This window comes from Artibeus jamaicensis, unplaced genomic scaffold (assembly GCF_021234435.1).
Source record: "Artibeus jamaicensis isolate MK-2021 breed Jamaican fruit bat unplaced genomic scaffold, CSHL_Jam_final contig_780, whole genome shotgun sequence".
Classification (NCBI taxonomy): domain Eukaryota; kingdom Metazoa; phylum Chordata; class Mammalia; order Chiroptera; family Phyllostomidae; genus Artibeus; species Artibeus jamaicensis.
In genome coordinates this window covers 64,448-79,812 of record NW_026521967.1, presented here as the reverse complement: position 1 = coordinate 79,812, position 15,365 = coordinate 64,448, and the positions used below count along the sequence as shown (strand labels likewise).

At 56.0% G+C, this 15,365-nt stretch overlaps 1 protein-coding gene across 1 annotated transcript in view; it reads left to right on the top strand.

Annotated features, from left to right (window-relative positions):
- Window positions 1–15,365, top strand: part of CSMD1 (CUB and Sushi multiple domains 1) — a 731,453-nt gene that overhangs the window by 658,033 nt on the left and 58,055 nt on the right. Inside the window, 5 exon segments of the mRNA XM_053672625.1 lie at window positions 7,268–7,456; window positions 10,793–10,970; window positions 13,006–13,151; window positions 13,872–13,952; window positions 14,900–15,013. Coding sequence (XP_053528600.1) covers window positions 7,268–7,456; window positions 10,793–10,970; window positions 13,006–13,151; window positions 13,872–13,952; window positions 14,900–15,013 — 708 coding nt within the window.

Here is a 15,365-nt window from a genome sequence, read left to right as displayed (position 1 = left end):
CGGAGCTTCATCGTCACTCTGTCTTCTCATGGGGTGGGGCATCCTCCCTGCCACACGGAGGTCCTGACCTCCCAGATGGCGGGGGGCGGGGGCCCTGCACAGAGGGAGCCTGGCTGCGTCTGTTAACTCACATCTCCTCTCTGCTTGAGATGATGTCTCTTCTCAGCCTCATTCCAATTAATCCAGAAAAAAATTCAGTGAATGAACTTTATTCTTTTTTAAACTTTCAAAACATGAGAGCTCTAAGAAAAGCTTGGATCGACCATTATAGCGGTTTTGACATGAAAAAGTCCAGAGTTTTCATTTCACACAGAATAGTTTGGCCTTTTCCTGACTGTCTTTAAATCAAATGACGTTGGGAATGTCCAAGGCAGGGCCTTTTCCTTATAATGTGGCTAAATCACCTGTTTCCTTTAATTTCGCAGGCTGCCCCCGAAAACAGAGGGTAGGCAGTGAACCCCCCGAGGAGGGGGTGTTTGTGTGGAACTGGTAGGCAGTAGCACTGAAGTCATGACCATGGGCGATGAACTCACATTTCCAGAACCCGGGTCTCTGGAAGTAGACATCGGGCAGGAGGGGAAGGCGGAGAGGGGCGTCAAGGCCGGGCCAGCAGGGAGTCGACAGGGCAGGTGGCCGGAAGTCCCCGTGCGCCCCTGTGTCTGCCATCACTCCCAGTCTGACTGTCACCCCCCCGCCCAGAATCTCGGTCTGACCCATTCTAACTAACAAGAGTGGCAGTTTGCGTCACATCAGCTCGGACTCAGAGTGAAGCTGGGGAGGAAAGTGTCCCGGAGTCTAACAGACCCTCCTTCTGGTGTCTGATGACTCGGTGAGGGCTCCAAGGTCTGGCCCTGTCGGGGTGTGATGTCGGGGTGTGATGTCAGGGTGTGATGTCGGCGTGTTCCCTGTTCACTAGGCTGTGCCGGGAACTCCACTTCTGGGCTAGGAGGGAAGGATTAGAGTGAGACACCGTTTCACCGTAAACAGTGTCACTCTTTAGTGGGACGTGCTGACCTCTGACACAAAACGAGAGCCCAGCCTGAGGCTCTCCGCCCCTGGGCCACTTGCGGAAGTTCGAGGGCAACCCCCTGCGGCCTGGCGGGAGGGGCCCACCCAGCAGGTGGGCTCGGAGGAGGCTGTGTGAGGAGGCGTCGAGGCCCGTGTGTGGGGACACCGGACACCCCGCTGTGGCAGGTGGGGGAGTGTCTCAGCCAGAGCCGTGGCGGGTACAGAGGATCGGCGGGGAAATGGCACGCAATTACGAAGTGATTCCCACTCTGCATTCAGAGCCTGACCCTCTCTCTCTGGAGCAGTGATTCTAGAATCTGAGGGGTCCGTGATTTGAGTGACATTCATGTACGACACAGTCAGTCACATCTACTTCCCTCCCACCTGCGCAGGGAGTCACTGAGAGATTGTAAGTGAGAGACAAATGGCCGACGTTCAGAGAACGGGTCGCCGGGGGCGGGGAGGGCACTGGGAGGGCGCTGCAGGCGCCCTCGTTGACCTCCTTCCCTTCGCTTGGTCGCCCTCGTCCTCAGTTTGGACCTGGGCGTCTGCATTCCAGGCTTCATTGCCCCATTTCCCCACCCTCCTCCCCCCCTCCCCACCCTCTTTGACGTGTGTTCCGCGAAAAAAATGAACACTTTACTCGTGATCACCAGTTACACTTGGTTCATCCAGGGTAAACCTTATTGCTTCATTGCCATAATCTTAATTTCCAGGTCAATTAAACTCTACACAGTTATGTATCTCGAACCATAAGCTGCCACATAAGTGGTCTCCCTCAGGTGACCCTGAGAACTTTGGAGAAACCTCCCCCGGTTTGAAAACCTTAATACCGTATTCGGACTTGACTTTTCCTTCCTTATCGACACTGCAGAAGTCAAGTGAAAACTCCCACCGGGGGGGCACTTCCCACAGCACGGAGATGTCCGACCACCGTGTTGTATGCCTGGAACTAATGCAGGCTAGCACGTCAGCTGTAATTAACTTTAAAAACAATTTTAAAAATTCAAGCACTCAGTACTCACGTCTGAAATAACACAAAAAATGTGATATGGAAGAAAATCCATGAGGATATCATTTGCCATGGACTTTGAGACCATATTTCATATTCCACAATTTCTAACCCCCGTAGTTCCAGTGTATTGTTGTTGTTTTACTTCTCTCGGTGTTTTCCAGACAGGTCACTGAAGCCACGTCTACACAGTTCCAATGTCGTGGGTCCGTTCAATGTTACAAAAGGGTCTAAGAAACCCATGTGGAGGCCTCTTCAGGAATGGTCCAGGCCGGGGGTCACACTGTCACTGTGATCAGTTAGCTGAACATTAACGTGTTTCCAGTCGTCAGGTTTTGGAATTAGGTTTCACCAAGTCTGTGAAACCCCACGGATCTGCTCTCCTTGTCCTCCTGCAGCAGCGGAGTCTGGAGCTCTGCCACCTGCTCCCCCGGGGACGGTCCCCTGACGGCTCAGAGTGAGCCCCTCTCCTCTCCAGTTTCCTGTGGCTCCGCCTCGGGCCTCTGGACCAGGTGTCCTCACCCAACGGGACCTCTGGTTGGCCGAGCGAACGTGTTATTTACCTGACACCCTACTCTAAGTTCAGTGTCCACATTTTTAAAAATCCCGAACAAAATATTTTTATTGTAGGTAAGGAATTTGCTGTCGTGGAGGGATGTGAGAGTAAACAAACTGAGAAAGAAGGACTCGGGTGTGAGGCGCCCTCCTTACCCACAGGGATGGCGCTTCATTAGAAGCTTCATCATTTCACAGAATTTACGCCACAGTGAAATGACACCGCCGTGATTGCCTGTCACTCCCCCATTCCCAGGTTCCGCCTGAGATTTACACGTTGAGCGCACGGTGAGTAGCTCATAAGAAGAGGCATAAATCATGCAGAGAACTCCTGTCATTCTCCACGAGGCTGTGCAGCTCGTCTCGTTCTCAAGCCTCGTCGCTTATTTATGGCCACGTAAAGGCCAGAGACGTGATGAGCAGATGGAGCTGTCTTGCAGTTCAGTGGCTTCAGAACTTAAGCAGTGAGGATCAAGAACATGTTAAATAAAACTGAGTTCGTGCACCTTATGTCTAACTTGAAAATGGGAAATGGGTGAGACCTGGAGATGGGCACCGACTCATCAGCCGTGAGCCAGAGGACATCGTGGGTGGGAGGCAGACGAGCCCGTGACCCCATGGGCCGTCCCTTCGTGCACCGGTCACTTCAACACCAACGCAAGTGCTGCCTGCGGCTGTCAGATGTGAATGACGGACACGTTCGTACCTGCAAACTGGGGCTCTGCCGGGAGGACCCCGTTCTGTGTGTTAACTTGCTCTCATGGTGTTGGTATGCACTTACCGGGACTTAGATTTTTTTTAAATAATATTTTTGAAATTGTGGCATGTTGAGAATTTTAGTGGATTTCTCTCCTTTTGGGTTTTTTTTTTTTTATCTGATCTTTGGAGAACTTGAAACTTGGTCTCCCTCCCTGTGCATCTTCCTCTGTCTTCCCTGCATCGTACACACACCTGCCTGTGGCTGCCCGGCTCCAGTCAGGTTCGCCTGCTCAGCCACGGGGTGGGGGGGGAGTCTTTTCTTTCTCCACGCTCCTCCCTTTCACTTTGCTTCTGCTGCCGGTGTGACGCACCTTTAAGAACAGAAAACGAGAGCAACCGACACGAAGCACAGGAGGACTGTGAGGTCTGTGCAGTCCTCCCTGCCAACGGGAAGCTGTGGAATTTTTAGTGAACCGAGCGTGAGGAAGCAGGGCCCGTCCGCCGCCACCTGCGTCTCCCTGAAGGGGAAGCGGCCCAGCCGCCCCCCTGGCCGCAGACCCCAAGGACACCCTCCGACCGTTCCCTGCGGGCCTGGCCGTGCCGGGCCCGGGACCTCGATGGGCTTCCGGCGCTGTCCCTCTTCTCGCTTCAGTGCCACTCTGAGCAGCCGTCTTTGCCGGAAGAGTGAGGGCGGGGGGTTGACACGCCCCTGAAAGTGGGCCTGCACTGCACCCCATCTCCGTGGGCAGAAACTGCTTCACAAGCCGTCAACAAAGACTTGTATCGATGCCCCACCCCTTGAGAGCGTCCTTTTCCAAGATGGAGAAAGGGCCTGACTCTCGGCAACCAGAGTCCAGACCTTAAAAGTCGGCCCCTCTCCTCCCTGCAGAACGTGGGCGAGCAGAGAGCAGTGGGGCAGCCTCAGCCCCTCGGTCCCTCAGGAGACCGGCTTCTCTGGACCAGAAACACACCCGGGCAGCGCAGTGCCCCTGGGCAGGTGCATCTCCGAGGAGGAGGGCGCCTCCCAGCTGAGACCGTCCGCCTGCGTCCCAAGCCGCACGCCCCGGGCTTCTGCAGCTGTGAGGACAGCAGGTGCCGGGCCTGACGAGGGACCTGCCGCCTTCGGGAGCTGCCGCCTTCGGGAGCCCTCTGGGTCAAATCCGCTTCTCCCCAGCGTGGAGGCTCCTGTGCAGAAGGACTTCCGGGCACAGAGTCCTTGGCTGGTGAAAGCACAAGACACAGCTGAAGTCACAGTCACCACAAGCCCCTCAGTTCAGTGCCCCCAGCCCAGCCTCCAGGGACCCAGAAAGCCTGGGACGGGCTGCAAGCTGAGTAGTGACAGGGGTCGGCTTCGTCAGGGCGTGTGGGGGTCAAGGGGGTGACAGACCCAGCAACGAACATTTAGGCAGATAACCTACCGCAGAATGAGAACCAGGGTTGTGCCCTTGTCACACACACTAGTTACTGACGCGGAATGGTCAGTCTGGGACCGGGGTGCACTTACACATGCGTGTGACTCCCAAATTCCAAGGACAGTGTGTGCCTAAGTGCTACTGGGCCCAGACTGCTCTGTTGTGGAGGCAGAAGCCAAGGACGAGGGGGGACGTGAGTGTGGTGTCCCCGCGGACCGCAGCCTCTCTCCCCTGCGCCCAGGCAGCGAGGGGCCCTCTGTGTGTGTGTGGGACACGTCTCACCCAACGGAGCCACACTGTCTGGGATGCGTGGTAGCTGATGTTCGTCCGCGCCCGGGGGCACCCCCCTCGGTCTGCGGTGGGGTCTTCCCATGAGGACAAGGGAGGTCGAACACGGTTTCTCTTGGTTGCCCGCCCGTGGGAACCAGTGACTGTTTATATATATATATATTTTTTTTGTTGTTGTTGTTGTTGTTTGTTTTGTTTTGTTTTATTATCAGTTGTGGGTGTACCGGAGAGCTCGCTGCTCGAGCAGAGTGCGTTGTGTTTCAGGCGAAGCGAGAAGGAGAACACGTCCCGTTTCTTCCCGAAAGAGCCCAGGGGAGAAGGGCGCCTGCCGGCCGCGGGCACACGGCACGGGGCCCGCTCTCGCCCTGAGCACGGGTCTGCGGAGCAGCGCCCGACTCCACGGCCTGGCGGGGGGGCTCCCGCGTGTGGCGGGCGGGCAGGCGCTGGCCAGCTGGCCCTGCCTCGTGGGAAAGGCTTTTGGGGGCTGTGGGGCGGGGCGGCCCTGCCGTGCATTCACCAGGGCGGCCCAGGGAGAAGCACAAGGGACTGGAGGAGTGTGCATGTGTGTCGTGTATGTGCACACACGTGTGGCATACATGTGATGTGTGTGGTGGGTGTCTACATGGAGGTGTGTGCTTGTGCACATGTGTATTGGCTTGCACACTCGTGTGTCCATCTGTGTGTGGGTGTGTCAGTGTGTACATGCACTTGTGTGTGTGAGACAGACACATATGCTGATCTGATCGGACTGTGTGTGTGCAAACCTGGCACTCCGTCTTCTGGAGTCAACCCACGCACCCGGCCCCGCCTCACATGTTCTCATGTGTCCGGCAACTTGTACACACGCTGCTGTGTTCTCCTCTTGCCTCGTCACCCTTCTTGTCACTCCTCCTTTATTTCGGGGACTAATGCGGAAACAAAAAGTCCAAAGCTCGGGAATCACCTGGTGGGAGTCGCAGGCCACACGATTTTCTGGCCTTTACTTACAAATTCCGAGGACAGACACCGGCCCCGGTGGCAACCAGCAGATCGAACCGCTGGCAGGTGCGGTCAAAGTTCCCACCGCTCTCTCTTTCCCGCTCGAGGCCTCCCGGGCGGCCACTGGTCTCCCTGGTGCCAGTGTGGCACCCTCAGCCGACGGGGCAGTGGGCCCAGGTCTGGGCCTGCTTTCGGCAGGGACGCGTGGCAGGTGGAAGCTGAGCACCGCGCTCCGGGGTGGGGCCTCCGCCGTGTGGCTCTGTTAGGGAGCAGGGAGACGCCCAGTCCCTGCTGTGGGAGCAAAGTCCGGCAGGGGGCCAGCGCTGCCGGGGGAGCTCCTCCTGCTCAGGGCTGCACCCTGCACCCCGCCAGCTGAGGGTGTTGCTATGCAGAGGGCTCACCTGGTTGTGAAAGGATGGCATCTGGAGGCTACACCTCGTTTACAGACCAGTCAACCTTCACTGACCAACATATCCGTCTGTGAATCGCACAGTCTGCTGGTCCGTCATCTCACCTGGGGCTTGTTCTTGGGAACACGCGAAGTACAATAACCGTTTGTTACGCGAAGAGTATGCTCATACTAATTCCTACCACAGCAGTTCCACAGTTTGTTTTTATAATTTCATTTCTCGATTACAGCTGACATTCAGTGTTGTTCTGTGTTGGTTTCGGGAGCACAGCATGGTGGTTGGACTGTCACGTACTGTACAAAGTGCCCCCTGATGTGCCCAGTGCCCACCTGGCTCTCTACATCATTATCAGAAAGTTACTGATTACGTTCCCTGTGTGTGATCACACCCTCGTGACTGTTCTGCAACTACTGATGTGTACATCTTAATCCCGTCATCATTTTTCCTCCATCCCCCGACTCTACAGTTTAAAAAAAAATAAAGAAAACAGAATAAATTCCTCTATGGAATATTAATTAAAGCAAACAAACGAAACAGCAGCCCGCCGTGACAGCACTCGGGTCGGAGCGCTGGCGTGATGTTTTCCCGGTGGGGAGGGGACGGCGCCGTCTCCCCTCCTTTCGTTGGTTGACTTCCTCGCGTAGACGCCCTTTCACGGCACACGACCAGCTGTGTTTGTGGTGCGACATCACGTCTAAAGCACATAGGAAGCATGAAATGCAGAGTGTCCTCGCCACCCCGCTCACGACAACCATTGTTTTACTTCCCGCGGTAACTGGCAGCTTTGGCAGGCGTGTTCTTCAAAAACTGACCCCTTAAGAGGCTGAAGGCAGTCACGCCCCTGCGCGCACTCCCCGGCCCCCCACCGGGTCGTTCACGCCCTCGGCTCTGTGTGTTTTCTCCAGCCTACGAGCTGCAGAACTGCCCGGAGCCCCCGCCCTTCCAGAACGGGTATGTGGTCAACTCCGACTTCAGCGTGGGCCAGTCCATCTCCTTCGAGTGCTACCCCGGGTACGTCCTCACCGGCCACCCGGTGCTCACCTGCCAGCACGGGACCAGCCGCGACTGGAACCACCCTTTCCCCAGGTGTGACGGTAGGTTGGCCGCTCTTCGCGGGAGCAGCGGGGCCTCCCCTGGTGCGTGACGGCGCGTTCAGTGTTAAAGGAGTGATTTGTCCCACGAGTGTTTGTCGGGAGCCACATTCTGCTTAGTATTCAGGGCTCTATCCTATGCCAGGATAAATTAAAAAGAAAAACACAAAGATGAATCGATAGGCCTTGCCCTCGAGGAAATTACAAGGGCATCAAAATGATAAGTGCAGAGATTTCTTAGGCAAAACCAGATGCATGCAGACAGCGCTGAGGGATGTCGGGTACGGAAGACGGAGTTTGGGGAGTGAGGGGCGTCTGGCAGGAGGGGCCGCGGTAGCTCCACGGAGGCCCCGCCGGCCCATGGGATTAGAGGTGGGAAGCGTCTTATTACTGTCACCCTGGGTGTTTTCGGTGCCGACTTCCTGCACGGTACCAGCACCTTGCTTTGCGTTTGGGAACACTGGTTTCTTTTCATGGCGGGGCTTGAGGCACACACCCTGCTTAGCAGCTCAGAGGTCGAGACTGTCCTCGGAGAAACGGTGGGAGCAAATGCAGCATGTTGGGGGCCCTCGTAGGAAGACGGTGGTGCCGGGCATCCGGGCAGCCATGCGCACCTGCTGAGGGGGTTCCGGGGTGCGGGGGCTGGGCACGCAGACGGCCCCTGGTCCGCGGGACGCCCGGCTCTGAGCCAGGCTCACTGCTCCAGAGCTGCTGCCTGGCTGCCCGACTCCTGACATCACTGGGGATTTTTGCAACATCCAGTTAAAATAAATAGACCCGAGGGCTTTGTTTACGAAGTGTGCATATGGAACAGAAAGGTTGCTGGTGCCAACTGGGTATTCCAACATTATAAACACAGGAGCTTGGAGTGAAAACACCAACTCAGGGGACCTTTGAAATGATAAATGTTTGTGTCCGGCAGCAAGAGAGGGCGTGGCGTCCAGCTGTGCTTCAGTTTTAACTGAAGAAAGGAGAAAACGCATCAGTGAACCCTTTAAATCATGTTTTATCTGTATTTTTCCATTCTATACCATTAGAGAAATACTATAGGAGGACTTTAGCTGTATTTTTAAGATGATGTTAGCCTAATGCAAATTTAATACTGTAACAATCACTAATAGTGTGACTAAATGCAGATGGACAATAGCATTTTTAAATTATTTTATAAAACTCAAATAGCAATTGCATATCCAGTGTTTTTGCATTATAACACTTAAAAAAACTTTTCATACCATTTTCCATTTTAAAATTCATATATTTATGTGTATAAATTATTTGACTTGTCAGGATTATTTTCTTTCCACAGTTTTTACCCGAATCCTCTGTATTTGTATGTAAATGGGATACTTCTTGGCTTGGTATAAAAACTAGAATTAAGCATTTAATTAGATTTCATTGCTTTTTCAAATCCAGTTTTCTGAGATGGAAATAACTGCTGGCTCAGCATGAGTTTACCAGTTTGAGGACAACCAAATGTATCTTTTCTGATGTAGCTTAGCGGTGATGCCATTTTCTATAAGCGCATCAAACAGGATGTCTTCAAAATGAATAAACGAAAGAGTATATCTGGAAGCGACAAGAAATTCAAGGCATTACTAATTTTGCCAAGAACTAATAATTATACAGAAGCCACAGTTATTTTTTAAATGGGTTATAATTATTGACATGTACTTTGAAAGACTGTGGTTTGTTAAGTTACTAAGTGTAACTTGATAATTAAATAGGTATCTACATTTAGAAATATAGCTCAAAAGTTTCAGACATGTTGTTGACCTAGTTAACTGTTTATCACTGAAATACTGGTGTAGATGCTCTTTGAAGGTCTTCTAAAAAGTGTAACCCCCGTCCTGTGAACCTTTAAAATGCGGGCTCAGGAAACTCCCAGACGACCTACTGTGGGCAGTGTGTCGCCAGCGCCTTTTAGACGGACAGATTTCGTAAGCAGGAAACATTTGGGTGCGTAACTGATACGAGAAATCCAAGCAGCCAAAGATAGGAGACGGTGTACATACTTTTGAAATGAAGACTGACCGAGGCGGTTGATAAGCCCAGAAACGAACCTTCCCAGACGTTCAGACGTGGGGGTGTCTGTTTGGGTGGAGGAGACCCACTCACCCCTGGGGCGGCGGTGAGGTGGTGGGAGAACAGGCAGGTGAGCAACTGCCTGAGGTGCAGCTGGCAGAGAGGTGCAGCAGGGTGACATCCCCAGGGCCACTGCCGAGTGCCCTGTGGCCCTTGGTTACAGGTTGTCACCCTCTGTCTGCCTTGCTGGGTGTCCATCAACGTCTGCCTGACTGCAGACCCCACCGGGAATGACACTGGGAAACCCACCCCCTTTTCTCTGCAGCCCCCACTTCCAACGAGTTCACAGCAAACTCACCAGGGTCGGTCCCTGTCACAGGCTCGCAGGCACCTGCGCGGTTCCCTGGGCTGGGCCCGCCGCCCGCCTTTCCTCCTCCATCTTGTTGCTGAGTTTTTTCTTTCTGTCTTTTCATGGGTTTTGGCCTATTCACTCGGCTCAGATTCCTCACCTTTCCTGTCAAGTCCTTAGTCCCACAGGACTCCCGCTGGCCACACACACTCACAGCACGGCCGTGGGGTTGGGCTTGATTAAAAAGTCTGTGGGTCTGTGATTGCAGTGCGTCAAGCCCCATGGGGAGTGAAGAATACGCCTTGCGTTATTCTGCTGTTACGTGGTGGGTTCACTTTTTGTAAAGAAAGGAAGCCATTGCCAGGGCAGCTGGGAATATGGATGTACTAAGTGAAACAAACCCGGGCGGATCTGGTACTGGGGCCTCTTCCTGGAGCTGAGCGCCGTGAGCTCCAGCAGTGGGCCCGCCACTGACATATGTCCATCTCCATCCCCCACGCGTGTAGACCCATGAAGGGGGACGATGTCTGTGTTTCGCAGCAAACAGGTGAAAACACCACTTTTAGACAGTTTAAAGAGGCTTCGGAAGTCTCACTTAAAACAAAAGCATTTCTTTTTCCTGCGTAATTGTCACACAATCCACACAACACTGGTGCATTGCCAGGTCCGCACAGGACACGCTGACTGAAGATTTTTTCTTTTTAATTTCACGGCGGTGAGTTTACCTCAAAGGTATCGCGGCAGTTTGGTGAATGTATTAAGTGAAGCAGACAGCTTGGAAGCACCATTCCCTAAGGTTTTAAGACTTTAGGGGAGTTATTTTGACCAGGCAGTCCCTGGGGGAATACTTCACAGTCATTTCTGGGTGGGGCCATGTCGGCCGCGGGGCTGCAGAGCCCTGGAAGCGTTTCCCTGGGTCCGTTCTCGGGCTGACCGCGTGGCGCTTGCCTTCCCGTCGCCCCCTTCAGCCCCCTGCGGCTACAACGTGACGGCGCAGAACGGCACCGTCTACTCCCCCGGCTTCCCGGACGAGTACCCCATCCTGAAGGACTGCCTGTGGCTGCTCAGCGTGCCCCCGGGCCACGGGGTCCACATCAACTTCACCCTGCTGCAGACCGAGGCCGTCAACGACTACATCGCTGTCTGGTAGGGCCCTGTCCTCGCAGCCCAGCGGGGACGGTCGCTGGCCGCCCTCCCGGCCACTCACAGGTCACCGGGGCACCAGGCTGCCTGGGGGGTGAGGGAAAGGGCGTGGACACCCGAGGCCGGACGTGCAGAGAATAAGCGTAACGTGACGTGGTGGGTCTGTGCACCATCACTCCGAATGCAGGAGAGCATCCCGAGGTCACTCATTTGACACAGTCAGGGTGGTCACTTTTCTTAAAGAGCAGCTGGCAGGCTCCTTCACCGTCAGGAGAATGTGCTGCCTCTGGGACTCTGGATGGAGTGTCGACATGTGGCCTCCCTCCCTCCCTCCCTTCCTTCCTTCCTCCCTTCTTTCTTTCCTTCCTTCCTTCCTTCCTCCCTCCCTCCCTCCCTCCCTCCCTCCCTCCATCCTCGGGAAACGCAGTGGAGAAGCGCCCAGGAGGCGGGTGTGGAGCGCTCGGAGCCAGGCTCGGGGCGGCCTGCTGCAGCTCCGCCCCTTTCCAGGGAGCTGGGTGGCCCCCTGGGGCCCCCGAGAGTCCCCTCGGCTCACTGTGTCTACCTGTGGGAAGGGGTCTCCCCGCCTTTGCTTCAGAGGTGAGAGGTTGTGGGCGAGCAGGAGATGCCGTGGCCCTGTGACCCTGTGACCCTGTGACCCTGTGAGGGGCACAGGCGGAGGGCACCGCCGGGTGTGGGGGTCGGGGGGCAGATCTGAAGAGCCAGGGTGTGCTTCTGGGGTAGACGGCCACCAACACCAGAGGAGTGATCCCGGTTAAGGTGGGGGTGCGAGTGCGTGTGTGCACAGAAGTGTGCACAAGTGTGGGTGCGTGTGTATGAGTGTATGTTAGTGTGAGTGTGTGTGAGGGCACATGTGTGAGTTTGTGAAAGTGTGGGTGTGAGCGCATGTGTGCACAGAAGTGTGTGTAAGTGTGTATGGGTGAGGGCGTGTGTATGAGTGTATGTTAGTGTGAGTGTGTGAAGACACGTGGGAGTGCATGGGAGTATGTGTGTGAGCATTCGTGTATGTGTGAGGGCAGGTGTGCGAGTGAGTGCATGTGTGCACAGAAGTGTGCGCATGTGTGAGGGAATGTGTGAGCGTGTGTTAGTGTGAGTGCATGAGAGTGCATGTGTGTGAGTGTGTGTTAGTGTGAGAGTGCATGTGAGTGTGTGTGTGTGAGTGTGTGTTGGTGAAGCTGCGGTGAAGGCGGGCTGCTCCACAGGCGGGAGAGCGCTGGGTCCCGGCAGCTGGACCGTCTCAGGCGTGTGGGGCTGAGTGGGGCGGGCAGGAAGCTCCAAGACAGGCCGCGGCCGCCCGGGGAAGCGGGACCGGTGACCCAGGGCCTTGCAGATCACGCGAGGGCCTCGGGGCTTCATTTGAGGAGCCAGGCAGGGTCAACGAGGGGCTCCGAGGAGAGCCATGGGAGCAGATCCCGGTCTCAGCACGTCCCGTCCCCCTTGGAGGGAAACGCAGTTTCCGAGGACAGACAGACGGCCTGGCCGCAGAGGGGCCTCCGGGGCACGGAGGGACGGAGACCCTGGAACAGGGAGCTGACCGAGAGAGCTGCCATTTCAAAAGCAGGTCTGGGAGGGAGAGGCGGGGTCCTCGTGGCTCACGGAGGTGGGCCGGCGCCCGTGGGAGGCGCCGACAGGAAGTCCAGGCAGCTTCGGGGGCGTCGAATACACATCCCCACGTGTCTGAACACAGTGTCCAGCAGATGGGAACATTCACTCAGGTTTCAGACATAGTCGAACTCAGTAGCAAGGTCTCCGTAGGTCTCACCACCCACGCCATGGAACACGGTGTTTACGGTGGGGACTTCCGAAAGGAAGCTGTGACATGGAGTCACAGCACTGGCAGGTGTGGGGGGGGGACCACGTCTCCGACGCTCCCTGGACGGCCAGCTGTGGACAAGCGTGTGTGGCTGGCTGGGTGCCCCCTGGGGGTGCACACCAGCCCTGTGCCTGGAGCCCAGGGTGTGGGCTGTGGGTGCATGGATGCCGAGCGGGCGCCTCTGGCTCAGACACCCTGTCTGCGCAGGGACGGCCCCGACCAGAACGCCCCGCAGCTCGGCGTCTTCAGCGGGAACACAGCACTGGAGACCGCGTACAGCTCCACCAACCAGGTGCTGCTCAGGTTCCACAGCGACTTCTCCAACGGCGGCTTCTTCGTGCTCAACTTCCACGGTCAGTGGGCCTTCGCCCTCCGAGGGGCAGAGGGTTGCATGTGGTTCTGCTCCGGTCGGAGCCTGGGCTCCAGCTAAAGAGCCCGAGAGGAGGCCCTCGCATGCGGTTCCCGCGTTCCCGGGGCCCTCCATTGCCTCAGGGCACCTTTGGTATTTCGCGCCGTCCCCAGCTGTGTTTTCCCGGAAAGCGTGGACTCGCTCCAAGGGAAGCGGGTCGCACAGGAAACTCAGATGCACGGTCGGTGAGCTTCCTGTGTCCTCACCGCCTGCGTCCTCCCGGATGGAGCAAGGGCAGCCCCGGGGGGCTGGAGAACGCGTGCTAACTAACGTAGGAGAAACGTGGGAGGGTCCCTTGCCTGTCCAGAGGTGTGCCACCACGGGAGTCCCGGGCCCGGAGGCAGAGACCTCGTCGCATCTGAACATGGACCCGGACGAGGCCGTCACGGGCCATTCCCCGTGCAGGGTCCCTCACAGGAGGGGCTGTGCACCCAGGTTCCCGTCTGGAAAGTGCACAGTTTTCTCTGACGTCAGGTGCCCCCCAGACATTAAACTATCCTGTGAGCACGGGTGCTCAAGGGCCTTATAAAACCGTGACTTACTAATAAATGCAGAGCTGTTTGCGTGCCTGTGTGTTACAACAGCGTAAAAAGGACGCCTTCTTAATGATCTTGTTGATTCAGCGAATGTAATTGTGGTCATTTTGTTTTCATACACTGTGTAGCATTTCAACTGAAGAAGTGCCAGCCGCCCCCAACTGTCCCGCAGGCGGAGATGCTGATGGAGGACGAGGACTTCGAAATCGGTAACGGGTTTCTCATCAGGAGCTCGTTAGCTTCGCCCCCTCTCCCCACCCACCCTGCCGGGACGGGGCTGGGACCGGGGTGAGCATTGGTCAGAAGCTGCCCTGCGGCCCCTGCGGCAGGGGGGCTGCACACAGGGCTCACGCGTCGGGCAGGTGCACGCCCCTTTCTCATGTCCGTGATTTCTGGTTCCTGTGATAAGAAGTCAGTCTTTTCTTCGCTCTGAGTGGTTTCCCCAGAGTACACGTTTTTTTCTCTTGAGTGACGTTTTCTGAAGAACCAGATCCGTGTGTTGAGGTAGGGCCACACGACCGCAGACTCAAACTCCGTCATCCATGGCCACAGTAACGACGAGGCCGACTCTGGCCTTTTGCGGACACTGGGGGAGGGGGCCATGTCCTACGACAAGAGTTAGAAGTTCTGCTTGTCCTTTCCTATCGGTGGCCTGTTTCCCCAGACACCCATCAGTGCCCCTGTGTAGGTTTGCAGGTCATGGTCCCAGTTACAGGCACCCCGTCCCGCTGGGAACCCCCCGCCCCATCAGGCCCCGGTCAAACCACAGGTCCCCAGTCCTAGAACACTCGGAATGGCTGAGTTGGGGGACCGTGGCCATTAGGCCAAGGCCTCACTGGAGCATGAAAGCCATCCTGTCTCCCAGCCTAAAGGTCCAAGTGCCCGTTTCACTGTCATTCCCCGTCATCCTCAGGGAAGGGGAAGGGACAGTGATGCATCAGTCATTTCTGTCCCAGACGCAGGCTAAGCTTCAGGTGGCCTTTCTGTAAATGAGGAGCAGAAATGGCAACGTTTTATCGAACAGTCGAAAATGAGGAAGCACGTGGGTTCCGGGGCGGATGCAGGTTCAGGGGCGGTCAGCCCAGGGCTCCCTGGGCTGGGCCCCAGCTCAAGGTCAAAGGGGTGTCATCGCCAACTGTTCACTGGCCTCTTCCAGGTGACTTTGTGCGGTACCAGTGCCACCCGGGGTACACGCTGTCTGGGGCCGACACGCTCACCTGCAAGCTCCGCACCCAGCTGCAGTTCGAAGGCACCCCCCCCACGTGCGAAGGTGGGTGTGTCCGCGTGGGAAACACAACACGCATTGTTTAACGCAAAATTTGATGCAGATTCGTTGTTCTACTGGCTCAGTCATTTTGAATGTTAGGCCACACAGCACACATGCTCACTCAACAGTGTCTACCACCCTCACTGACTAGTGCAGTGAAGTCGTCATTGTTCACACACGCACATTCCAGTCCACTGTCCTTGGCTGCCAGGTCACGTGGACGTCATGCACACTATTCTCTTTATATTGGCAGTGGCTGACTTTCCCCAGACAGACCTGGTACACGTGTGATGCTCCTCCCACACGCTCCACGTGCACAGTCTCTTGTAGGTTACAGGGCAGTGTTATAGTGTTG